We start from the raw sequence: 27,354 nt of genomic DNA on the forward strand, positions 1-27,354 counted from the left end.
CTAAACTAGCTAGCTGTATATAAAGTAGTTGAAACGAGCTCCACCTCCAGCAGCTAAAATCAGAAACAGGGTTAAATACTAAATAGGTTTAAACATACAAGGAATTTGGTGCTGTGGTGCATAACAATTCAAGAAGAGAAAACACAAGAACCTAAATGTAAAATTACAATTAATTACATTAATGTAACGCATCATTGTTCAATGTGACAACAGTAACATGCCGCTTACACACTGATGCTACACTATTAATAATCTAATCATGTCATAGCCCATATAATAATATATCAGTCAGCGGGATGAAACAAGTACTTTTACCTTGATACTTTAAGTACATTTTGCTGATGATACTTATGTGCTTAAGTAGGATTTTTCAAGCAGGACTTTTACTTGTAATTCAGTATTACATTGCTATCTTGGTACTTTTACTGAAGTAAAGGATCTGAATATTTCTTCCGCCACTGCCTACATGTACATACATATTACAGTGTATTTATTGTTAAATGTTATTAATAAGTACTCTGATTATTTAATGAGAAAGGTCAGTCTTGGCTTTATTGTCATGGCGCATATTTGGGTCAATGCAGAGTTCATAAGTAGTCAACGCCGTAATGACGTAATTCAGCATGACATGACGCGCGCACAGACGCACTGAACGGAAAAAACATAACTGTACCACACAAGCCTACCAGAGAGCATTTGTAGTATTAAGGCTTCACATTGCACATTGAGCTGTGTTAACTGTTCCTCTTCCGTCCTGCCTACAGCTGCCTGACAATTAAACACTTAAGTTTCCTGGTTTAGTGTTTGAAATCCGCCCTGGAGGGTCAGAGGACAGGGAGCGGGAGGAAGAACACGGATTTACCGACTGTCCGCTCCTGGACTCAAACTTGACAGACATGGGAGCTGTTCTGGGGGCCTTTTCCTTCGCAAGCTGGGCAAGTTTTGATATTGCGAATATGAACTGTCTTATTTACAGCCACCTTGTTTTAAATTGATGTAAGATAGGGTGACGTCATGAAGGGTAATAAGCAACAGGTAATGTCTTTACAATACAGTATACTGCTCCCCTGTATAGAGACCGAAACGCCAAACTCCATCCATATAACTGCTGCTTGTCCTCCTGTTCTCGCTTTTGGGCCGAGATATAACATAGAGTAACTTAGTGGCTTTATTGGTAAAAGCAGCACTCATTTTGGTTAAATTTCTGCCATCTGCAGTCGTTTCATTCTGTTCTCATCCGCCTTGTGTTTTTGTGGGATGAACTGTGAACCAAATCACCTTTTATTTTAATCGCGCTTTGCTCTTTTCCCAAGCTTTTTCATTGAAACGTTCAAACGTTGTTTACTTCCGACCACCAATAACAACAACGTAACTTACGGTGATAGAAAGTCATATCAGCCGAACCTCTCGTAATGGTTAAAATATTATTGAATAAGATGCGTAGGAGATATGTCGACGTCTCTGTTGACACCTCACAAAGACATTTCAGATAAATGCCAACAAGCACATGGGCTAATTAAAATGCGCTTATTTCCATGAAGAGAACTGACATGTTATTCGTGGTGTCTTCCGGACTGAGTCACAGTAATATATTACAGTGTTACCTATAGTTAACCTGCTCACTGTTAGTGAAGATGATAAAATACTGCTAACACGAGGGACTATAGACAGAACTAGCAAAGGGTTAATCATAACAGTTGGTCATCTGCTTACACGTGATTAATTGGATTAACTCTGCTTTGTTGCCTTGTTGTAAGAGCACAACAAGCTTAATTTTCACAAATGCTGCCAACATAGCCTAATGGATGCAGATGGTGGCAACAGCGTGTATTTATGTGACATAAGAGCAAAGAACAGCATGTAATAACAGGCAGGGACAGGATTTCAGATAAATGATCAGGATTAGGACAAATACTACAAGAACATCTTGTATAAGGATGAAAGGCTTAAGGTGCCAGGTAACACAAATGTTTAATAATTATTTTATCTATATATCTATTAATTTTATTCTTTCACTATTTCAAAATGTCAAAAAAAATGACAAACATTTGTCCATCACAATTTGTCCAATTATCAAATAACACAGGTGTTGACTTTACAGTGATTTTGAAAGAGAGAAGCACCAAATTCTCACATTCCTCAGCAAATATTTGGGATACATACTTGATTATAGATTAAACGATTAGTAAATTATAAAAATTGTTATCAATTTGACAAATATATGAATCAACTAATCATTTCGGCAGTAAGTTTCTCTTGTCTGTCAAAGCTCCTGTGAAGCTCAAGCAGAATAAAGACCTTGCTTCTGGCAATTCTACGCTTATAAACAAATTTCCAGGGTGTATTTTGGTTCTGGTCAAGACAGAGCGTGGCTTGCTTGGTCATGTGCTAGCTGTGTGTTATCTGGCACACATTTGCATGGCCTAGTCTGTGGCTGTGGTAAGCTGACCTTGTCTGGCCGCAGGGGTATTAACTTGTTGACAATCTTCCGGGCCTCCATATCTGGACTCCTCTCAGTGGTTAGTGTAGGAGATAGACAGACATTTAAAGCAGTGTAATCAGTGGTTGATTGTAAATGAATACACAGATGTTAATGTAGGTCAATGAGCCTGTTATTCATGAAGTGAAACTTACTGAATGTAGGCCACTAATAGCCTCAGATATAGCCCTCACTTTTACTGTTCATGTGTTATGTAGTTTAAAGGCCTGTTCCACAATCAGAATCAGTAGTTGTTGCACTTAAAAGGAAAATTCAATTTCTTTCCATTTGTGTCAGTTTTGGCCAACCCCCACTATAGAAACAGGGAACACAATCACAGTGGTGTAAGCAGCTTTACAACAGGGTCCAAAGAAACAGAGGAAATACAAGCCTCAAACAGCCTTTGAAGGACATAACAAGGACATAATATTTTTGTTATCGACCTTTTATAAGTCCAAAACCAACATTGATCCCACTAACAAGCATTGTGTGTGTATCTGAACCCTGATATATCTTATTCCTGTGTGCCGTAGAGCTCCATTGTTGTCCAAAACATATTAAAAACACATTAATGAGTCACACTGTTGCACTGGGTGACATGTTTCCTCATTACCATGAACACACACACTGTAGTTTATTTTAACTCAATCCCACACACACCACCCTGCTGCTAGAAAAAAGAAGAAAAAAATAATGTATCATGCCTCATATTGCACTCTAATTTAACAATTTAGTTTTGAATATTTTATATATTTTAAGATTTTATTTGAACATTGGACATCTTAAATGTTGTTTTCATTTAAGACCATGGGCAAAAGTTCCCCTGTTTAAGTGTTTTACATAATAAGTGGAAAGCAAAGTTTTATTTGTCCCCCCCCCCTTTTTTTTTTTTTTTTGCTGATTCAAAAAATGATCCAATCTGTGACTCAAAACCATGTTATGATCCGTTGCACCCCTATGGACGATGGTTTTGTTTCAGCAACTAAGAAAATGGTTCATTATTTATTTATTATGAATGTAAATATTCCACACATGGATGCCGGTGTAATTAGACGATAAAGTTGTTACATTGACATTACAAATAACCGTAACTGTAATCGGTGTCTCAATGTCTGTCTCTAGACTGATTTATACAACACGTTCTCCACCATCATAGCTTCATAATGGGAAGAATTTAATGGAATTTATTGCCATTGTTGGGCACTATAACAAAATATGTATCTTTAATTTCCACCTTCCCTTTTTAGGGTTGTGACAAATTATTATTTTCATCATCTATTAATCATTTGGTCTAAAAAATGTTGGAAAACTATGAAAAATGTTGTCTTCACATTGTTTTTTCCAACCAACAATCTAGAACTCAAACACATTCACTTTACTGTCATAAAAGACAAAGAATAGCAGCAAATATTCACATTTGAGGAGCTGAAATCAGTGAATTTTGGCCATTTTTGCTTACAAAGTGACATAAATGTATGCTTTCACATTTAGTTTATATTGCCAAAACATATGTGTAAATGCTGTTTCTATTTCGTTATTATTATTTTTTTAACAGTGTTTCCATCATTTATTTGTTGTAACCCAGATGACTGGAAAAAATGCTTATTGGACTATGCATGGAAATAAGTTATTTATGTTAGGCGTAGTTCTTTTAAAATAAAAATAAATACTATAATAGTTTAGTTTTTTCACAGCGTATTTCTGTCAATTTACACTCCACTAAAGATTGGACAAGCAGTTTCAAGATTTATCACAAGTGAAAGACAAAACTGGCAGAACAATTTGTCCTCAGGTAGTACATGTCGTCCTACCAATCCACAGTCCTCTGAACATTTCATTCTCTGACCATGACTCCTACAGCTGACATGCAAGGTCAGTCTTCACTGAGATACTCCTTTCTGTGAGAGTCTCCCCCCCTACTACTGGAAAAAATTATCCTTGCATTCCATGGTCAAGGTCTGCAAACTGACAATACACTGTTGGTAGATAAGTTCAGGAGTTGAACGGGGGCCTTTAGTTCAGCCAAAGGCCAGTGATCAGGTCAGTGATCATCAGATGATACTGTCTTGGCAGATGACTTTCAGATGATGCTTTAACAATGTCCTTTCTCTTGTGTCCAATCTGATATACCATTATTAACAGTCTGTAAAAAGCCATTGACTTTAGCCTCCTGCTAACCAAAAATACAACATGTTTTTTTATGCTCTGATATCTCTCTCACTGTTCAACCAAGAAAGAATCTTTCCGACCTTCTCCTCCTTTCAGATGCTGAATGTCTGCTTTTGTTTGTCCCCAGGTGCCATGCCTGTGCAGCGGTGCTACATGTCTGATGTGCAGCTGCTGTCCGAACAGCAGGAACTCCACAGTGACTAGGATCATCTACGCCTCCATCTTGCTGCTGGGGACCATTGTTGCCTGCATCATGCTGTCGCCGGGTGTGGATCAGCAGCTTAAAAGGGTATGACAGGATCCTGGAAATACAGCAAATGAATAGAGAGAACGAACAGCTCTGTTCACTCTGGATGAAGTAACGCTCAGGATGAAGAAGCCATATGTGTGATGAATGACACTGATACACAGATGTTAAAGTAGCTAATGTCAGCTAATATATACACAGCTTTAATACTGCTGTAGCTGCTATATTGCTGCTTATTGTTCTCACTTAACAGCCAGTGCAAATAAATGAGCCAGAGAGAGGGCAGATGTGTTAGATGTAGCTTTCAAAAATATCCATCACAACAGGATCTGAGGCAGATAATGATGTCATTACTTGACAGTTTCAAAAATCTGATGACATATTGTACATAAACACATAACATACGTAAACATTTTTACTAGTGGCATGACCACTTTGGTCCAGACTGAAATCTCTCGACAGTTGTTCGATGGATTGCTATGACAAGACATTGATGATCCCCAGAGGATGAATCCTAATGACTATGGTGATCCTCTGTCTTTTTGTCTAGCACCACCATGAAGTTGACATATGTGGTTCAGAGTGAAATATCCCGATACCTATCAGATGGATAGCCATGAAATTTACAATAGATATTCAAGGTCCATAGAGGATAAATTCCTACCACTGTGGTGATCCTCTGACTCTTCCTCTTCCGCCACCTGAACCAGACGATGTATTCTAATTACTTTGGTCATCCTCTGACTGAGATTGAATTTATAGTTCTTTATTGAAATATCGTTACAGCTCGTCGATTGATTGCTTTGAAATTTGGTTCACACATTCATGGTCTCCAGAGGATGAATTGACATCATCAGGTCAAAATTTGTCCAATACAAACCAGTGCACACCTTCAAGACTCATGACATTCCCATCAGCCTCAGCTGTACTTTGCGTTTAGTGAACATGGTAAACATTATATGTACAAAGCATTAAAATGCTAGCATTTTCATGGTGAGCATGTGTACATGGTGATTTGAGCATTTAGCTTAAGTACAGCCTCACAGAGCTGCTACTCTGTCTTGTGTTTTATGTACTGAGAAGGACATTTTACAGTGTAAAAATCAACTTGTCACTGCTCTTCTGGACAAACTACACAGTGGCCACACTGTCTCTAAATGATGTCTAACACATCTATAGCATTTCTGTCCTGCAATTTCTTGTTACTTATCTGCCAACATAAATCCTGATAGTCAATTATTTGTAATAGGTCTAGCTGAAAACAGTGTGCTCCAGCAGAGTAGCTGGCTGTGAACAGGATAAGATACCTATCTTGCCATTTCATCTCTGAGTTAAATCATAAAATGCTGGAGAGGATGTTAGCTAAGAGTGTTATATATTATTAGGTCACATTAGAATCTCACGTATCATCTCATGGGTAAAAGAATCAACCTGCACAAATACAAAATTGATTTAAACCCATCAGTGGTTCTACTCTAAAGACAATTAGTTGTGATCCATATCATGAGTAATTGTCAATTCTCCCTCTATTCAATAAATGAAAATAAATCTTTTCAATATACCTGTGCATTAGATTCTCTCAGTAGACTTCACAGCGGACCTCTTCTTAACACTTTTTACTGAATAGTAAACAGAAAATCATGGATTATGTTACTGAGTAACATATATTTAACATACGCAGTAGTTAAGAAAGTATTCAGAATTTGTTTACTAAAAACAGAAATCGGGGCTCCAACTAACAATCACTTTCATTATTGCTTAATCTCTGTATTATTTTCTTGATTTGTGGATTTATCATTTAGAAAAAAGAACATTGTGAAAAATGCCCATTACAAGTCCACCTTTTTTTGCCCAACAAACTGACCAAAGCTGAAAGATATTCATTGTACCATCATAAAGGACTAAGAAAACCAGAAAAAAAGCATTTGCATTTGCTGGGATCAGTGAATTTCTGCTACTTTTGCTTGAAGGGATTGTAAATGAGACGTTTTAGAGCAATTACTGACGTTAACCCCCTGCTTCATCTAACAGTGTCCATATCAAGTATACTTTTATGTCATTATGTTCTTATGCTCTCATCATGTTGTGTGACACAGTTGTGCAGGTGTTTGAACATGTTGTTTATGTTTCCTCGCAATGCCACAGCTATTTTCTGACAGCATTTACTTTTGGCTTTGTTCTGTTCTGTAAAATTTTTACTGACACAAAAATCTGCCCACATGACCACATGCATCTTTTTTCTGTGTCAGATTAAGTTTCATTACCAGTTACTTTTGGTTAGATGTGACTTTTTATTTTAACTGAGTACAGACTTGACTTAAATTGGGTCAGTTAGAGATCTATAATGTTGAGTTCATAGATGTTTTGTAAAGTTCAAATGTGATTTCCTGTGATTTGCTGTAGATTCCAGGCTTCTGTGAAGACGGGGCAGACTCTTCTATCCCCGACTTTCAGGCTGATGTCAACTGTGAAATGTTTGTGGGCTACAAGGCAGTGTACCGTGTCTGCTTTGGCATGAGTATGTGGTTCCTGGGCTTTTCCATTCTTACGATTAACATCAAGAACAGCAGAGACCCCCGTGCCGCCATCCATAATGGGTAAGTAACACCAGCAATGCACACTGAATTACTTTCTTTCTTTGAAAACTATCAGCCTCCAGATTCACATTTTTGAAGTTTCAAGTAAGGAAAGTACAGAGACAAAAAGCAACCATACATCAATTGCATTGAAAGCAGCTTTTTAAGTTTTAATGAGCTGAAACAGAGGACAAAACACCCTTTAGAGCCCCGACTGACTCCTTTATTCTGACCTGACACAGTCAATCCTCACCGAAACAAAAAGAACTCTCCACTTGTGCGCTGTGACACTAGGTCAGAGGTGTTATGATAAGTTATATAATATGTTGTTCAGCAAGTGGCCTTTGTCCTGCACTTACCTTTGAAGTCTTGAGATTCTTTAGTGCGATTGCAACATTTATTTTCAGTATCAATCTACCGTACATCACTAGTCCATTGATTCTTTTATTATTTGATTACTCATTTAGTTCATGTAGTTATAAAAAATATAACAAATACCCATCACATTACCAGAGCTCAAAGTGAGGTTCTTTAGTTTCTCACTTGGTGACCAGCAGCCACAAAGGTATTTACATTACGATAATGTAAAACTATGATACAAGTAAACAGATCCTGAGTCAGCAAAGGTTTGTTGTTTTTGCTTGATAAGATTCAGATGCAGATTTTTTTATTTGCACACATATTCAACAAAAAATAGAAATAAAACATGTGACAGGAGAGGTCAAGAAGCCACAGGCTTTAACAACAGACCTCCTCTCAATTTAAGAAAAAAAGGAAAAAAACTAATAAATGGAACATGATTTAGCAAAATACAAAGAAAATAAATGACAATAAGAAACACATAAAATGAACAAGAGTTCACCAATCAGCAGACAGTAATCATATCAAAGGAAAAGAAATAAAATAAAATAAAGAATTAGAAATCATGATTTAAATGTGACGACAATTTAGTTTTTACATTTTTCAAAAGAATAGCAAGTTTTTGATAATGTGTGCTTTGGCATTTTATATCTGTGCAGCAGGATATTTGGCCATGCATCGATTTGTAAAAAGGAAGATGAAGATCAACCTCTCTGCTATTATGAGAGTTAATTTGAGAATTACATTTGAAGAAGTTGCTAAAAGAACAAGAGCAAGAACATACAGTATATTCTTAAATAAACCCATATATGTGATGAATATTCATGACATATACTGAAAGAATGTTTAGTTTTCTGAACAGGGGGACAGAGACCTACTTAGAGTTTGAGAAAGTCATCAATCTTAAAAAAAATCTTTTCTGCAGCAGATGAAGGTCATGGAGATTAAAGGAGCATGTATTAGCCCAAACAATATTATCTATATCAATCCAATAAGGACAAATCATGGAATAATATAAAGTTAATAAACAAGACACACTGAAGTGAAGTACAAGCTAAATAATTAGCCAGTTATCAAGACTGTAATTATTTTAGTTTCAACACCTGATCAACTGATATTTCTTTTTTTTTTTTTTACAAAAAGTCTCAGACCTGTTCCTTAAATAATACAACAGTAATGAACAATTCCAGCGTGATTTAAATGTTTATTCTTCATTGTTGCTTATTTTTGTTTGTTTGTTTTTTACATTTTCAATCCTTTTATGTTCATTATTTTAATGCCCTTGATGACGTATCTTAATGTTGATTTCTATGTGCATACACCATAACTGAATCATTTTAGTTTAGTGAGTTTTAGTACCAGTGAACATACAGGCCTTTATAGAAACTCTCCTTCTTTATAAGTGTAGTGCAGTGTGCAGGTGCTAGAGCGTCAAAACTGATAAATGATATTATTTAATGACATTAAACATCCCATTTAATTCCAAAGACAACATGTCTAGATGAACCATGAATGAACCATCATTTCAGCGATCTGTAGAACAGTGAGACCAGACCAGACACAAAGCAGCGCTTCATATAAAGTTTGATCAGGATCATGTTTTTCTCTCCAATAAAACCTTCAACAGCAAAGATTCTGTGCAGTTATATTAAGACCTGTCTTCTGTTAGTCAGACTCCATCCAAGTCAACAGACAAACCACAAGAAGATGTTTCCTCAACAAAAGTGAAATGAAACAGAAATGAAAAGCAGATTTTACACAGATTGCTTTACTGCTGTGTTCTTGTCTGGGATTCTGTGTTTGGTTTACATCCTTCCTCTGCTGCCCACTGCTCTAACAGTTTGTCACACTTTAAACCTTGCAGTGTGTGATTCTGTTGTTTTTACTATATGACAGTCAAACTACCTTCTGAGTGTTACACTTAGAAGAAATGTTTTGACTATGAGGGTCACTGATTAAATATGCTCTTGTTACAACACTAAAAATAGAAAATATGTTATAATTGTGTGATTGAAGCTGTTTTTTATGACATGTTTGTTTATGTGTGTTCTACTGTGTAATCAGCCAGTAACTATTTGTTTCCAGATTTTGGTTCTTTAAGTTTGCTGCCTTGGTGGCAATTACAGTCGGTGCCTTTTACATTCCAGATGGGCCTTTTACCTACAGTAAGAACTCAGATCATGATATCCAACATACACAGAGTTTTGATAATATAGAGTATGATAGTGAGATGAGTCGTTTAATGACCCGTGTGCCTCTGTTGTTGCAGCGTGGTTTATCGTGGGCTGCGGTGGAGCTTTCTTTTTCATTCTGATCCAGCTGGTGCTGCTGGTGGACTTTGCCCACTCCTGGAACGAGTCCTGGGTGGACAGAATGGAGACCGGCAACTCCAGGGGCTGGTATGCAGGTCAGTGACTCAAGCTGTGGCCCAGTTACATGCTGTATACAACTTCTAACTCTAACTTTTAAATAACAAAATGAAATGCATTTTAAAATGACGACACGCAGACTAAAATAGCTTGATTTTTGAATGTAGTTTACAGTGTCATGATTGAAAAAAGAGGAACGACTGACAGCTGAAATAAGTGTAAAACAAACATTTCAAATCTGTGGAAACAGGGTGAACACTTAAGATTTGAAATATATAGATTTCTTTTATGCCTATTGATAATTTTTTGTGTATTTTTGTATCAGATATTTACCTTTTCCACCTTTTGCTTTCAGCTTTGCTGGGGGTCACAATCCTCAGCTACATGCTGTCATTTACTGCCGTGGTGCTGTTCTTCGTCTTCTACACCAAGCCTGATGGATGCTTCATTAACAAGTTCTTCATCAGCTTCAACATGTTGTTCTGCATCGTGGCCTCTGTTGTCTCTGTGCTGCCTAAAGTACAGGTACAGGACAGAGAGCAGTGCTTTAGTGCCGAACATTCAGTGAAGGATAAGCAGTCATTTGATGCAGCAATGCAGAAACATGAGATATAGGAGGTGGACGCATTATGTGGAACACCTGTAAAGTCTAGTTTTATTTAGTAGGGAACACAACACAGTATAATAGTAATATGGTACATACGCTCTCAAAAATGAGTCACCTCTCTGACACAGTGTTAAAGCATCACAGGGGTTCACAAAGAAAGGATATGGTGCATGGTGATTGTCCAAGTGTTCGTGTTATTACATCCACCCTCCCACTATATCACTCAGGCTCCATTTATTCTCTTTACTTTGACTTTTATTCCTACCATTACTGTTTTTATGTGTGCTTTACCTGTGTGTTTGACTTACAGGCATCTTATTTTCGTTTTTATGTTAATCACTTTAACCCTCCCAATGTGTTAGAAAAGGGTTTACATCTTTAGTGTTCATGGGTCAAATTTGACCCATCTTTGAATTCATTAACAAGTGCTGAAAAAAACACTAATTATCATCCAGTAAAATATTTTACCTGCTAAGTGACGTATTATTCATCAATAACCATAATTTATATATACTTACTTTGGTATTTTCTGTACCTTAGACCACATTTAAACTTCCAATATACAAATCGTTTTTAGTTTAGAATAGGCACAATTTATCTGTTTTATTGCTTATGATGAACAGAACAGGCAAATAAGACCATGAGATGATCTGATAAACAAAATAATTCCCAAAATAACTTGTTTATATTTTCTTGCACGTTAAAAATGTGCATGCTGTGCCAGGTGTGCAGTGAGATGTGAGAAAAAAAAGCCCCAGCCCATATACTGCTATACAGCTGGGGAACAGGAGATGTGTGTCTGTGTCTGTGTGTGCGTGCATGTGTGTGTGTCTGTCTTAGGCTTCTTTTGGGGACAAATTTCAGACTAAAGACCAGTTAACTGCTGTATCCCCAAATGGGGGAAAAGCTGATTTTTGGGTCAGTCTTTAAGGTTATGGTTAGGGTTAGGGTAAGTCTCCAGGAAATGAATGTAAGTCTCTAGAAAAATGATCAAAATTTGTTTTATTGTATTCATTGTAGAGGATGTAATGAAGGCTTGTTTTAAAAATTAAATTTCACACATCTAAACTTGAAAATGGGTCAAATTTGACCCTTACACAATGGGAGGGTTAAATCCCAAAATATATTGCAATTATCATTTCAATGTTACATTGTTGGAATATCTTCTTTTGGACCAAAGATCTTCTCAAATGACCGTCTGCATTTCTGAACTTCACTCATGAGCTCACACTCACTCATTTTCAAATAGAGTGTTTGAAAAGGAAAATAAAGTAAACTAACAACATATGGACACTGTTGGTTATCTCAAGCCATCAGAGTAAAGTTGAGAAACTTTAGAGGATCAAAAATTCAAAAATTAAACAATAAATTAAACATAATAACCTTCACTCAAGGTCCACTTACTGGCTTTTTCCCTACTGTCAACCACATCTTGCAATCTTCATCTGTGGAGATTGTTCAGTTGCCATGGAGTATTTCTATTTCCAAAATCTTTAATCATTGTTTTTCATGCTTCTTTTTGAGATAATACATATACATGACACCAGTTTAACATGCATGCACAAGTGTAGAGTGTTATTATAATGAATTTATAGATTTATGACTATCTTATCTGTGTGTGTGTGTCCCAGGAGTCTCAGCCACGTTCAGGTCTTCTGCAGTCCTCTATCATCACCCTGTACACCATGTTTCTGACCTGGTCTGCCATGAGCAATGAGCCTGGTGAGAATGTTTGTTGTTTGCTTGAAATGTTCCAGTAATGATAATAATGATGCAGTGATGGGCTCCAGAAATAACTGCAGCTATTACCCTCAGACAAGAAACAGGAAGATGTCTCAGTCTCTAGCATTTGTTTTTGTGCAATGTTGCTCTCATTTTAAAGAAATTGCAGCCTTTTTTATGTCATTTTACTGTGATTTATCGCTTTAGCTAGTTATGCTTTTGGTTGTTCTGTTCAAAATGCATGGTGCATGTTACGCTTTCAGCAGCATAACATGCTGTAGTTAATTGATTTCTTTGCAAAAGTATCTACACAAAGACTATAGCTATTGATTTGTAATGGTTTAAGTGTAATTTTCATGTAAGTTTCATGGATCTCATGTCCTATGCTTGCAATCATTTTTCCCAAGAACAACTATGAAGGCATGTGAAAGTCAGGAACATGCCTGCACATGAGATATATTTTCTATCAGGATGAATCTCTGTACATCCAAAATATTTTCCTGTATTTTTCAGACCGAGAATGTAACCCCAGCCTGCTGAGTATCTTCCAGCAGATCGCGGCCCCCACACCGGCCCCTTTGGAGATGGAGAACCAGACAGCTGTGGTGATCATCACGACAAAGGAACCCGTCCTGACGTCCCCGTACCTGCAGTGGTGGGACGCCCAGAGCATTGTGGGGCTTGTTATATTTGTCCTGTGCATCCTCTACTCCAGGTAGGATTACTCCCCCTGGGTAAGATAGGAAACATTGGTATTCATGTTCAAAACTTCCTGTCAACTGCAAAGTTTTCACATGAAAATAATTTCAGGGAATGGTCCTGGTTCAGTTGTGGTTTTGCAATGTGCACGCATTGATAGGTGGAAACAGAGAATTTTTAACTGATTATTGATGGGCCTCTCACAGCTAACAGCCTTGTTGTTGCTCAGTCAGTGTGTTTCTCACTGAGCAAAGAAAGACATATTTCCTGATATACTTTGTAGAAAAATATGAACACAGTCCTTTCAATTCAGATCATAAAATCAGTATGGGCTCTCTAAAGGAAAAATGTTTTTGAACTCATGGGAGTCACAGGACCTGCACTTCACAGCTCAGCTCAGCACTGTTCCTGGAGGCTCAATTACATCACATGCAAGCCCTCTTCACTGTAATAACACATAAAATATATTATGTAATGACCGTTGTTAGTATTTACTGTAAGTAAAACAGAAGTAAATTCAGTGTCCATTTAGTATCAGTTTGATTTCATTATTGATAAATCTGACAATTATTTTCTCAATTAGTCATTTGGTCCATAAAATGTCAGAAAATGGTGAAGAATGTTGATCAATTTTTCCCAAAGTCCAAGATGAAGTCCTCAAATGCCTTCCTTTGTCCACAACCCAAAGATATTCAGTTTAATGGTTTATTGTCAAAGAGGACTAAAGAAACAAGAAAATACTCACATTTGAGAAGCTGGAATCAGAGAATTTGGACATTGCTTTCTTAAAAAATTAGTCAAAATAATTAATTGATTATCAAAATAGTTGCCAGTTAATTTAATAGTTGGCAAGTAAACAATTAATCGACTAATCATCTTCACCTGTCCACTGCTGTTTCCAAGTTCAAAAATGAACTTTGAAACTCAACTTTTAAGCCAACAACATGGACAAGAAGTCCTTAAAGTCCTCAGAAAAAAAATAAAATTTGAATATCTTCTAATCCATTGAACTGGATCATCTGCTAACAAAGATGATGTGATATGATCAAAAGTTCCAGAACAGCAACTAAATGGACCTTAAGGTGGAATTGTTTTGTCAGCCATACAAGTACAGTTCAGTTTATTAGAAGTAAAACAATTGCACCTTAGCCTACTCCTGTAGGTATGTGAAAGTGGTAGCATCCAATCAGAGCTAAGAATGAGATACGTGGATTTCAGTATGAGATGTGTAGATGCCTTTTCTGTTTGGTCAGTTTGTTTGTTTCACAGCATCCGTTTATCTGTGTTCTGCCCTCAGCATTAGTACGTCCAGCACCAGACAGGTGAACAAGCTCACCATGGCCTCCAAAGACTCAGCCATCCTGGCTGAGGACAGCAGCAGCCCCGACCTATCAGAGGAGGTGACTGGGCCCAGGCGGGTGCAGGACAATGAGCGGGACATGGTCCAGTACAGCTACTCCTTCTTCCACTTCATGCTCTTCCTGGCCTCACTCTACATCATGATGACCCTCACCAACTGGTACAGGTCAGTACCCCCCCCAACACAGTATGTCCTGTACATTTCCATCCAGCTGAATAAAACCCACCAGAATCTGGTGTTTGCACCGATTGGGTTGAAGAAAATATGTGTGATGCCTAAAAAGAAGGAAACAGTAAACAGCACAACACTGCAACAGAAAATGTACTATTGTATGTAATGTTGCACTGCATATCATCCACATGACATGCTGCTGCACCTAGCATCACATACAGCACTCACTGCAGACTGCTCTGTTATTTTGCCAGCTTTCAGTCAGAAAACTCTTTTAAATGACACCATTGATTATCACAACCCTTGTTAACATTTGTACATTGTATTGTGTATTGTATTTGTACATGTACAATTTTTTTTGGTTTTGCTTTGCAGGGTGGTCATGGCAGATGTTATTTTACAGATTTGTAACCTCATTTAACATTTCATGTCTACAGCAAGCTTTTAAAGAATTAAGCTGGTGTTATTCTTTATTTTGCTTACTGTTAAAAAGTCCCATGAAAAGACCAAAACCAACAATGTGTTAGTCCATCTCTCAATATTTCTGAATTCTCAAACCTGTCTGTGACTCTCAGCCCCAAGCATATTGGTTCGTACTGAGATATTGACATAATTTCCTAAGACAGCCACTGTAGTTTTTAGCAAACAACACTCAAACAGAAGGAAACTGCATTTTTCATTTGTTATTTGTTGGTCATGCTTGATACACAACTCAAAACAACATATCGGGGCAAGCAAAGCTTTGCAAATCATTTTCAGTTTTACATAAATAATTTCAGCACTTGTCCCTGAGTCCAGCCGAAAGTAAACAGAAAAATAGCCGTCTTTATTAGCCATTGCTGCTTACAGCTCAGGGATCTATTTAAAGGACAATCAGCCAGCTGAATGACCAAAATTATGAGAATGACCCAGGCTGAAAATTACCAGAATTTCACTTTAATGATTTGTCTTGCTGATTATACACCGTCAAGTGTACAAAGAGACTGTTTGTACTGTCTGGCACCATATTTTAATGTAGATTAAATATGTTTTTTCCACCTTTAAATGTGACAAGTGAAGGATGATGACTGAAAGACCTTTTGTTTGCGTTGTCCTCCTGACAGCCCTGATGCAGACTACACCATAACCAGCAAGTGGCCGGCAGTGTGGGTGAAGATCACCTCCAGCTGGGTGTGTTTGGCCATGTACATCTGGACCCTGGTGGCCCCCATGATCCTCACCAACCGAGACTTCAGCTGATCAGCATCTCCATCTCTGACTCCACTTTGTCCTCCACAAACCTCCTTGTTTTTTGTGTAAACTCCAACCATATTGCCTACTTGTCTTACTGTCAAACTTAAAGTAGACTCACATTTTGTACATTTAGCTGGAGTTTCATTTCATTATTTCGTTGTATTTTCTTTCTATTAATGAACTGATTCAGAGGTGCCATAACAGCTGCTTCAGTTACAGGTATTAACTGTAGTGATTTCATACCAGTCAGTAGCAGTTGCTTGGGCATTCAAAGACAATCACACATTTCCTATTGAAGCACAATAACACTCTAAGATGAAAAGCATTCCATTTGATGTTTTTGTGAATAGTGAATCAACTACAGGGTCCAAAATCAAACAGTCTTGCATTTTGAGATGATGTGCTTGAAACTAGCTATTTTCTGCTGTTTTAACAACAAATATCTTTCAGATTAAACCAAACAATTCCTTCTTAATTCTTTGTATTACTTAAAAAATATGAATGTTTTAGAAATGTCAGTATTACAATCATCCCCATTGCAGCACTGAGGGCTGGTTTGTGACCTGCATACAGCAGTTAGTAGTAAGCTGATATAGTATGCTGCTATCTATGCCTTTTTATGCCTTATATAAGATATTTGAATATAGTATATATAGAATATTGTTGTAAACTGCTCATAAACATGACACATTACTGCAATATGACTTAAAGTCAATTTAAGTTTCTGCCAAATATTTATGGACCAGGTTATTCAATATAAAGGTGTCTTTGAGATGTGATAGTTTTAGGTTGTAAAATAAAATTCACAGAAGTGACATGATGACACAGATACAATCAAAATATTTGTTTAAAGCTGAACTGGGTGATGATTTTATTTTCTGTGCATCACTTTGACTCCATATAGTAGCTTTAATATTTAATATGATTTTACTTGTAAAGAATGTTGTCTTTTTTTAATCCTCAATACATTTATGTTTTGTAAGAAATGTCAGCATTATTTGAATGGCAAAATATGTTTAAGAATCAAACCAGATTTATGTGAGACACCAACACTGACCAAATGCCTTTACTGTAGTTACTATGTGGCATACTATGTGTGTGTGACTATAAGCAGACTGTGAGTTCTTGTAGTGCTTCCACGGTTTCTGTTTAAGTGTTCGGACTGATTCATAGTCTTTATGTTTGCTTTTGTCACAGCAGAGATGAATGTACAGAACAAACTGGACTCACTTTGAGCTCAGAAGTTCATACAGCTTACAAAATAAAAGTAATACATTATTTTTACCAGTGCATCACCATTCTCATTTAAATGTATTAATTGTTTATTTTTTCCTTATTGTTTCCTCATGTTGAAAAATTGTTTTGAAAAAGATTTGAAACTTACACCAGTAAGTATTAATATGTAACATGACAGTTTGTATGAGCTGATTTGGTGATCTGTAGTGATAAGCACTTCCACATATGCTGATATGAAGAAACTGTTTTCTGAAAACTGGGCAGGGGATTTAGGGGTTTTGCACTTTTTTAATGTGGTCCCTGATGCGTTAAATATTCAAATTTATCAAAGTAGTCTGGCTCTTCACAGCAAATTCGGTGTTGTGAGTTAAAGCAACAGTGAAATTCTGGGAGAGAATAAAGGCGAGTTTGACACCAATTTTTGTCATGATTCCATCCTGTTTTTATACAGTAGAGACTTTAGTTGTTTCTGAGACAGACTTGAAAAATTGTGAACACTTTAACTAGGTAATAATTATAATTAACACCTGAAAAGTCAATAATTAATCCAGTAGCACAGTCCACATGATTTGGCCCACCGTGCCTGTATGCAGACCAGCAGAACACTTATAGGTCCTGTTACATGACAAGCAACATCTGTTGGCATCTGTCCAGTAAAAACTTGTGCTCTTTAGAGGTGCACATAAACTCGTTATTTAAAGTCAATAAATACCAACTCCTGCTATTTAAGTTTACCAACATCAGCTAAATATCAGATAGATAAACTCTCAGCACACCTGGTTTAGTTGGTGGGACACTGAAACTAACCTAATTCGACCTAATTACAGTCTAAGAAATAGTAGAAACATTTGATGACACATACTAAAGTCTTGCTATAAAGAAGTGTATTGAAAAATCTGTAATCAGACAAACACAGCAGTGTTCACACTGAATCTCACAGCTTCCCAATAGCCAGTGCTAGGAGTAACAGGTGATTTATTTGTCCTCCATTCTCACATTGTGTGGTTTAAAAAATAGTTAAATGTTGAAATTATGTATCACAAAGGACTTGAGAACTCATGAGAACAAACACTGAGCAGAGACGGTTTGAAAATGTTCAATATCTGCGCAAATAAACGGTTCAGGAACGACACCAAAATGAGACTTTTTCAAAGCTCACTTTGCACAAGATTAAGACATTTTTCTACAATTTTTTTTGATCTAAGAAAATAAAGCACAAAAACATAAAAACTGGAAACACTTTATTTTATGGGTCCAGAATTTGTTTTGTAATTTTTCTAAAAAGAAAACAAAGAATGACAACTACCTCTAGCAGATTTTATCAACAGTAACTAGCTAGTTAAGTTAATGTTAGTTCCATGAGTTAGGTAAAAACTCTGGCTGACTTTTTAATATTTCCAGCTGACTTGTTTTAAAATGACAATCTTGTAAAGAGGTCTTACATAGGCACTTGATGGCTATGTAATGCCAAACGACATGGAAATTAAGAAACGAGGCTTTCTTTTTTTATTGTATGTTAGGCTTTATTGTTGTTGCAAAGCTGTTCTGTCATTGTTTGTTTTTGCTTTGTTGAACCATAAATTGCTCTGATTTTATTGCTGCCCACGTCTGTGTTCTGTTACTGTAATTGACATGCCTTACATCAAAATTATTGTTCACACCTCATTCACACCTGGCCAGTACAGATGAAAACTAGCCTCTTGGCTAATGCTGAAATATTTACAGTAACGATTATTCATATGCACTGTCCCTGAGAAATAAACAGAATAAATAAAAGTAAAAAGTATTACCAATATAATCCGATTTGACATTTTTCTTCATTTCATTCTGACATAGCCTTATATTTGCTGCTAGCTTACATATTGAAATTATGCTTTATTGTTTGTATTTTCAAACAGTATGTTTAATGTTACAAAGGAAAAGGCTTTTAAGATGAGGATTAATGTGTTTGATAAACCTATGTCAGTAAAGAGTTTGGCTGAGTTGCTGGAGTGTAAACCTCCCCAAATCTAATAAAGAGCAGACAGAACTGCTAACGTTAGCATACAGCTTGATACAGTAGCCTTTGGGTCCTCTACACAGTGGATGTGCTATCATTCACAGCGTTTTTTAATATCACCTGTAATCCCACTAAATGTAGTTTGCTAACAATATTCTTCTTGACCTTGGATGAAATCTTTAGTTACAACTGTAAGCTAATTAGCTGAGCGTGTTTTGTGTCTAGCTACACCAGACACACACACTTTTTTACAATTTTGCTTTTGGTTTTCGAAAGGCAAAGTAAAAAAACACCATCCTCCAAACACCTCAGATGCCGACTATCTCTCTCACTAAAGTGCTATGGCATTTTTGGGAATCACGTCTCGGTCAAGTGTTTTTGGGCCTGTGTGACCTTTTGTTTTTTGGGGTCCCATGTAGTTAAAATTCCCTGAGGTGGCATAGTTAAAAAAAAAATTAAAATACAACCCCCCCCCCTCCCGCTCTTGCCACATTAACATGCAAAAACATGAAATTTGTCTCCAAGTTTCCATAATAAATGAATAATGGATGAATGTTCACTGAGGTTTAAATGGAGTAGCCTTTAAATGAAATTCCTATTTTTTCCTATAATTAGTACCAAATGACATAGTTATTTCCAGAAAACTTCCAAGGAGGCTATTTGGACATTGGGAGGAAATTGTGGATCCATTAAGTAAGACAGTACCCAAAAAGTTTCTCTGAATAAGATACAAGTTTTACAAAATGATGATTTAAATCTGTAAATATATGATCAAAAAGAAGTAAAAAGTACTTTTTTTTCTCCTTTCTTTTTTTTTTTTTTTTTTTACAGTTTTTGATACTTGGTGCTACGGAAGCAGTTAGTTTAAAACTATTGCAGATCCATACAGAGAAAAAAGAGTCACTCATCATGTCCATCATATCAGAGCTGGACAGCAATGACTGGACTAGATATGATTTTACTGAAAGGGCCCATCATCATCAGTCCCGTTTTAACGCCACTGATCTGCATTTCAACTTTCACCAGTCAAACTGTTGTAGATTTACATCAGCAGCTGTCTGTCAGGTGCAGGTTTGGCAGTATGAAGACTCTCTCCTCAGGCTCCCTCTGAGCACTGTGGACCACCCGGCACTTGAACTTGGAGTCTCGGTTGTCCATGTTGGGAGTAAGTTTGAGAAAACTGAACATGGAGTAGAGGCCGTTGATGTTGAGGCTGGGGGGAGTGTTGAAGATGCCAGAGAGAACTGTCTCTCCATCTTTAGTCCAAGTCACTGTCACGTCTTCAGGACAGAAATCTTTGATGCACAGGTGCAGCGTACACTCTTCATTCAACAGAGGGCAAAACGGTTCACAGTCGATGAACATCACATTGGGAGGAGTTCCTGTTTCAACAAATATCAGATACATATTTATGTGGAAGGTAAAAAAATCTCTTTCAGCGTGTTTATTCTCTTCAGAGAGTGGAATGGGATGAAGCTTATGGGAAATGTGGTTTTTATTTTGATCTCACTCCAATTCTAAACACTTCCATAAAATTACATATCATCTCTGAAAATGATGTTGAAGATGTTTATTATTTCTAAGAACACCCCTGCAATGTTCTTAGAAATCATAACATGTGGGCTGTAACAACATGAGTAAATGTTTTTTCATAAAACACTTTGATACAGAAGAAGAGCCCTGCAAAAGTAGTGTTTAAATCATACAAGAATGTCATGTTGGAGAATGTTATAAATGTTTAAAATGTTAGTGTTAAAGTTCATTCTTGACTTTGGAAAGAGTAGTCTGACAAAAACAAATTAGCTCAATGTCAACTTACCAGCTTTTTCCTGAGCTTTCAACCTCATCTCAACATCCTCCTCAGAACATGGAGTTGCCCTGGAGATAGTGCAGTTGTCACCCCCTGTTATCATGTGACCAAAGTTTCATACTTGATGACAACTGAGCTATCTCAATGACAACTTGAGCATTTGCCGAAGACAACTGTGAGACGTGGTTGAAAATTCTGGGAAAAAGTAGTAAGTAAACCTTGGGATAAGATTTTCTTTTTCTTTTTTTTTTCATCAAACTAATGTTTTAAATGTTATAAGAATGTTCAAATGTTCAGTAGTTACATCAGCCACATTTTAGTTTTTAATGTCTTTTCTCTCTTTTTGATGTTATTATTATTATTATTATTATTATTATTATTATTCATTCAGTTTATTCAGTCATTTTCTTTATCTTCCCCTGGTTGAACTACTCCTCTGCAAGTATGCAAATTAATTCTAAAAATTACTTACTAAAAAACTTTAGCTAAGTTTCAGGATATTCTATGTTGTTGTGCTGTTACATCTTTTCATATTGTTTAATATGTACCCTATTATGGGGGCCCAGTGCCAAAAAATTGCTGTTGGGCCCCTATTTAGTTAGTTTGTAGTAATTTAATTAAACCTAACTTTGTTAAGGAATATGCACCATGTGAGCACAATGTAAATTAAAATAATTCAGGTATCAAAACTACATTTTGTCACAGGTCCCTTCTACAAGACAGGGCCACAGTATGCATTATGTAATCACGTAGGACGTTTGTTTCGAGGCTACAACATTTTTACAATGGTCTCATGACATTTGGGAGACATCTATCTATCTAGTTACTTGTAGGAATCATTTCAGACTGCTACCTTGAGTGTTGATGTGGTACAGGATGTCTTTGTAGCCCGGAGAAGGGAAGCTGGAGTGATAAACACGGCAGGTGTAGACCATCTTCTCATCCTCTCTGGCCATGACCAGCTGGATCTCACTCCACACGCTGTAAAGGCGGTTGTGGTCGGAGAAAGGTCCAAAGTGTGTGACGTTGTGGACCTGCTCTCCGTCATTCCTGGACCACTCCAGGTGGATGTCCTGTGGGTAAAAGTTCTCCACCCGACAGCAGAGAACCAGCAGGCTCTCCACCTTGGGGATCTGAGGGATGCTGGAGATCTGAAGGAAGGACGGCTCCACTGGATGTATGTGAGTGTGTGCGTTGAGAGGAGAGAGCAGTGGTGTTAAGTAATGTAAGAGTAGTTCACAGGAGATAATAATAATACAGAACATGTTCCTCTTTGTGTACCATCTGCTGAAAATACTGTTATTGAATTATTTGAGGTTGAAGTCTTCCCAGTCATAATTAGTGTAATGTTGATCAATATAAAGCCATAGAAAATGCAACTGATCTTAATATTCATAGAGTTTTGCCAGAATGTGGAGCTAAAACTGTAATGTTTGTTCTATGGGTTGTGTCAAATGGTCACTAAAAAACATGAGGATTCATCCTCTGAGGATCATGAATATCCACAGTAAATTTAATGGAAATCTGGACAAAGTCTTGAGACACCTTAAGACTGTGCATCAACAACGATGATGTAAGTTTATTGCATGTCACACTTTGCAAGACGGGTCTAATAAAATCTCGGTTGCAATCTGTGTCAGACTGTACGATATCAGTTTGAGGTCAGATTGTGAGATGAATGTGTGGTGAATGTGGTGTGAATAGAAAAAAGTGTATGAGAGCAGATGCACATCATCAGTTCTTATCATCCATCTGCAAATGCAGCAAAGCAAAGAAGGTTTTCTCCTTTGCCAGAGTCACACAAACTTGGTCATATTCTGATTGGTTGGTTTGTAGATGTTGTAGCAGCAGACACATTGTGAGAATTTGGTCTTATGTTTCTGACTCAGAGTATTGCCACAGACTATCTTTGGTTGCCAAAGCTTCAAATCGGCTGTTTGTGGACGTCTCACAGTGAGATCTTGGAGCACCATTTGACTTAACAACCAAAGATTTCACCACGCATCTCTCATGATTGTCAACATATTTCTCAGAGAGAATCGTACAGTGTAAAGGGGCCTATAGTTCGAAGGGAAATGTTGACCTGATGGTGACAATAGATGAAAGATCATGGTCATCTTCTGGGGACCATGAATATCCATAACACATTTAACATCAATCTGGCCTGCAGTTGTCAAATATCAGCTGCCAACGGACAGACTAACATCAAGTGATCTCTTTTAATCTAGAACACTCACCTTTGACCCTGACTGTGGTCTCTCTGCTGAAGGTCTTGCCTCTACACAGTACAACACAATGGTATTTGGTCTGGTCTTCAGTAACATTCAAACACACAGTCAGGACAGATGTATGGTGTCTGCCATTTGATGAGAAACAAGCCTTTTCGCTCAGATCCTCACTGAGCAACGGAGAAACAGACTCTGACTTGACCAGACTATCTGAGTCCGCACCACTTCTCAGTTTAAACCATTTCACTTTGAGCTCTCGCTGTCTAGCTCCTTGGATGGTACATATTAGATCGGTCGGCACCTCAGCATATATGATGTTGGGTTTGATGATTTCAGAAACACTTGGTGGAACTGCAGAGAGGGATAGGAATGGATGTTGTTTCACAGTTAAGACAGTAACAATCAAGCATTTTAAGCTGCAACTTATGCAAAAACGTGAAATTATTATTCAAAGTGGATTATTTTATATACATTGTAGAACATGTCTCGAGGGGATCTTTAAATAAAACATGCACTTTGATCAAGGTGAGACGTACCTTTGCAGAAATACCTGTAGAGAAGCAAAGTTCCTCCAATAACAGAGGTGACCAGCAGCAAACTGATGACACTGGTGACAGCTATCAGTGTGACAGCACTGTAAGAGGGTTGTGATGGAGCTAAAGAGACCCATATTACAGTAAGTCTATTATTCAGCATCGGTAATTATTTAAATATTTAAGAGTGAAAGAAAGAAATCCCACCTTGAACAGTCACTGTAACAGATCTGTTGTATGGCCTACTATTGGTCTGGTGCTCCACCTGGCAGATGATGTGTATCTCTCCACCTGTCACTGCTGAGGAGTGCAGTGTGATGCCACTGCGAATACTGTAGGTGCCGTCTGGATTGTGAACGGCCATTTCAGTGCAGACACGGAAAAGATGGTTTTCACCTGCATGGACCATGTGGGAGCCATTTTTGATGTGCCATGTCACGGACAGTTTCTCTGGGTAGAAACCTGTGATGTCGCACTGTATGGTTTTCTCTTCCCCTTCTGTCACTGCTGCTTTTTCTGGTAGTGACACCGAAGGCCGAGCTAGGGGGGAGAGGCCAAGCACAAGATATGTTTTTTGGGTAGGGTGATACTCCCTGATGAATTCTGCAGCATGGCTGAACACACAAATCTCAGTTGAAAACTGCCTTAGATGTGACAAACTCAAAATTTCAAACCTAAGAACATCTTTTATAAATGTCTGCAGTTGAGCTCCTTGGCCTTGTGTCTTTCAGTCACTTGTAATTGAGTTGACTTGCTTTCAGTGGGCTGGGCTTAGAATAAAGAATAAAATACATTGTGTCCATCACTAGAGTATGGAGTCTAAAATGTGCCAATGGAATAATATTCTATGTATCATTTTATAGTGTATTTTTGTTTCATTAGAATCAATTAATAAATGTATACAAAAAAAGCAATTATAAATTGAGTGAATTGATTAAATTGGCATTTTAATTATCCATTAGAAGTTAATAAATCAATTTTAAAATTGACTCACAAAATAAATATTAAATAAAATAATAAATAAAATATTAAAAACATTTACTAATGTGTTTGCCCATCATTCCTCATCTCACAATTTGCATCTTGCTTTATCATTTAGTTTGTATTTTGGGATCATTTTCAGTGACAGACGGCTCTCTTTAAAGCTGCACTAATCAATATACTTATGTTAACGATGCATCAAATGACAATGTGTAAGGTGAGAGGAGTCACTCTTTCAGTGACGAACCCAGAGTTATCACCCAACTCTGGAGTTCTCCTCAGTTCTATAAAGTGTTTAGTGTCTTTAAAGCTCATTGTTTTGGTTTTCTGGCCCACACCTTTACTGTTTTGGTTCAATCTCATCACCTTCATTTCCAGGCAGCTGTTTTCAATGAAAAAGCTCAGATAAATTCACTGTTTGCTACCTGCCCAGCACCAAACAGCTTACAGACAAAATTAGCTACTAGCTAACCTTGGTGAACATAATAGAGCTTCCATCAGTTCAAGAACTAGACATTCATAAAAAGGAAAGTGAATATTGGACTTACATTCATGAGCTGTGAAGTTAATTTAAAGATATGAAAGCAGTGTGCAAATTAAAATGAAATTAAATTAAATATCCCGTTGGCGCATTTCAGCCCCCATATCAGAAATCTGAAATGCATCTAAAATGACTGAGTACAAAGGGAAAAACAACAATCAAATAAATCCAGACTGATGTTACACAGATTCCAGTAGAAACAAACAAGGCAATACCTTGTACTTCCAGGGAGGTGGACTGTGTGTAGACTACAGGTGTTATGATTCTGCAGGTGTAGAGCCCTTCATCTCCCACAGTCACATTACGAAGCTGCAGAGATGCATCGCTCTGTAGCAGCCCCGTTCTATTCACCACAAACTTTCCTCTGCTCACATGAGCTCTCCCATCCTCAAAAGTGTACACAATGCTCTTCCCTGCATGTTTATCCACCATGTTCCACTCAACGGTGAGAGTGCTCCACTCTACCAGCCTGGACAGTTTGTCGAACAGGCAGCTGAGAGTCACATCTGTACCAACCAAGACACTGAGCTTTTTTGCAGTGTCAGCCGAGGAACCTGAAAACACAAGACAGGATCATCTGACAATAAACAGCGCAATCGACAAACACAAAGCTTTCCTTTAAAACTCAATACTAAAATAATGGAAATCAAAGCTTGACAATTACCTCTACAGTGAAAAACAATGACCATAACATAAATCATCATTTTCATATTCCATCGGTGCTCCATTGGGATTCAGGCGTCACGTTGTCAGTACTTGCTAAAATGATTATGAAAGAAACTTGTGACGCACCAGTTTTGAGTTTGTTCGCACAGTTCAAACAGATTCCTTGGACTGAAGGTCAAGTGGTGGTTGTGTCACTGAATACCTAAAGCAGGGATTGGCTGGTAAACATTCACCTGGTTGTTCACTGTTAATCATGTTGTATGTTGTATGCCAACTGCACTCTTGGATTTTGACCTGTAGCTGCAACCTCCTGCATGCCACCTTGCAGAAAGATGTGGTATATAGGTCAGGGGCATTACTAGAGATGTATGGTTAGGGCGGCTGAGCCTTTACCAAGGGGGACCGGGGGGAGAAATTTTTATGTTTTTTAAATGGCCCCAAAATGTCTGTTTGTCATGAATTTTTAGAGTAACAATCGGTGTAAAATCAACACAATAGATCTGTCTCTTCATAGTTTGTATTAGGCACAGATCAAATATGACTTAATGCTTTCCACCCACTTACAACAGGCACAGATCAAACAAAGGTATTGAAGTCAAGGAATGTTATCTCCTCTCTCTTAGATAAGTTGCAGCTTAAACAACTCCCACTCGCTTTCTTTTTGATTACTAACCTCCATCAGACCTGCTCCTTCATCCCTGTCAGTCTCCTCCGTCTTCCTCCTCTCCCTCTCCTCGCCTGTTTTCAGTAACATGTTATTTTATTAAACTCAGATTTACAGGAACTCAAGGCTTAATGAGTGATCAACCAGTTTAAATTTGTATTTGTCTGAACTGGCAAAATCCTCTCACCTGACTGGCCTTCAGCGGAGCTGCTGCCTTTTAGAAGAAATGTTGTGTATACATCTACAGGTTGAGGAAATTATGATCAACACAATGTGACCTTTTCACTGACATTAACTAATTATAAAGAATAATCTATAACTACTTATATGATTGTTTCGAAATACTTAAGAGGCATACAAGAGCAAAGTATGTAAAGAGATGTCAATAACATTATTTGTATCTCATTCACTCGTTCACACTTTGGCTGGCTGGCTCGTCAGCTAGTTAGTACAGTGGAAACCACTTATAGTGCATATACGTCTGCCTGGGTCAAATTAATCACTATAAGCGGATAATTATTATAACCGATTTTTTTCTTTTTCTTTAAGTCTCATGCAGATAACCATATAATTGACATTTGTATATTTATTACATGATTTAAAAAGTAATGAAATGGCCAGCTTCGCTATATACTGTAGCTGTTTCAAAATACAGTACAGCTGTTTTAAAGACTTGTTCCCCTCCTGACTCATTTTAAGATGAG

The 27,354-nt window shown here is 37.4% G+C and overlaps 1 protein-coding gene and 1 gene segment (V, D, J or C); one reads left to right on the forward strand and one right to left on the reverse strand.

Moving 5' to 3' along the window:
- Positions 1-663: 663 nt before the first annotated feature.
- On the forward strand, positions 664-17,276 carry si:ch73-267c23.10 (serine incorporator 3). Its single transcript, XM_042405890.1, has 10 exons — positions 664-935; positions 4,776-4,937; positions 7,299-7,492; positions 9,917-9,996; positions 10,101-10,238; positions 10,556-10,725; positions 12,439-12,529; positions 13,043-13,244; positions 14,526-14,753; positions 15,863-17,276. Exons 1-10 carry the CDS (start codon positions 897-899, stop codon positions 15,996-15,998), a joined length of 1,440 nt encoding a protein of 479 aa, XP_042261824.1. The 5' UTR covers positions 664-896; the 3' UTR covers positions 15,999-17,276.
- LOC121893809 lies at positions 17,074-26,714 on the reverse strand. The segment is given in 7 exon segments: positions 17,074-20,609; positions 21,891-22,208; positions 23,275-23,616; positions 23,802-23,921; positions 24,006-24,338; positions 25,536-25,874; positions 26,660-26,714. Coding segments are annotated over 6 exon segments (1,665 nt in total).
- Between the last annotated feature and the right edge of the window lie 640 nt (positions 26,715-27,354).

This window comes from Thunnus maccoyii, chromosome 3, assembly GCF_910596095.1.
Source record: "Thunnus maccoyii chromosome 3, fThuMac1.1, whole genome shotgun sequence".
Classification (NCBI taxonomy): Eukaryota; Metazoa; Chordata; class Actinopteri; order Scombriformes; family Scombridae; genus Thunnus; species Thunnus maccoyii.

Excerpts from the sequence above, each read along its gene's own strand:
- si:ch73-267c23.10 (XM_042405890.1), top strand. The coding sequence starts at position 897 with ATGGGAGCTGTTCTGGGGGCCTTTTCCTTCGCAAGCTGG. Across the intron at positions 9,997-10,100 it reads AGATGGGCCTTTTACCTACA|CGTGGTTTATCGTGGGCTGC; the intron begins GTAAGAACTCAG and ends CTGTTGTTGCAG. Across the intron at positions 14,754-15,862 it reads ACCCTCACCAACTGGTACAG|CCCTGATGCAGACTACACCA; the intron begins GTCAGTACCCCC and ends TCCTCCTGACAG.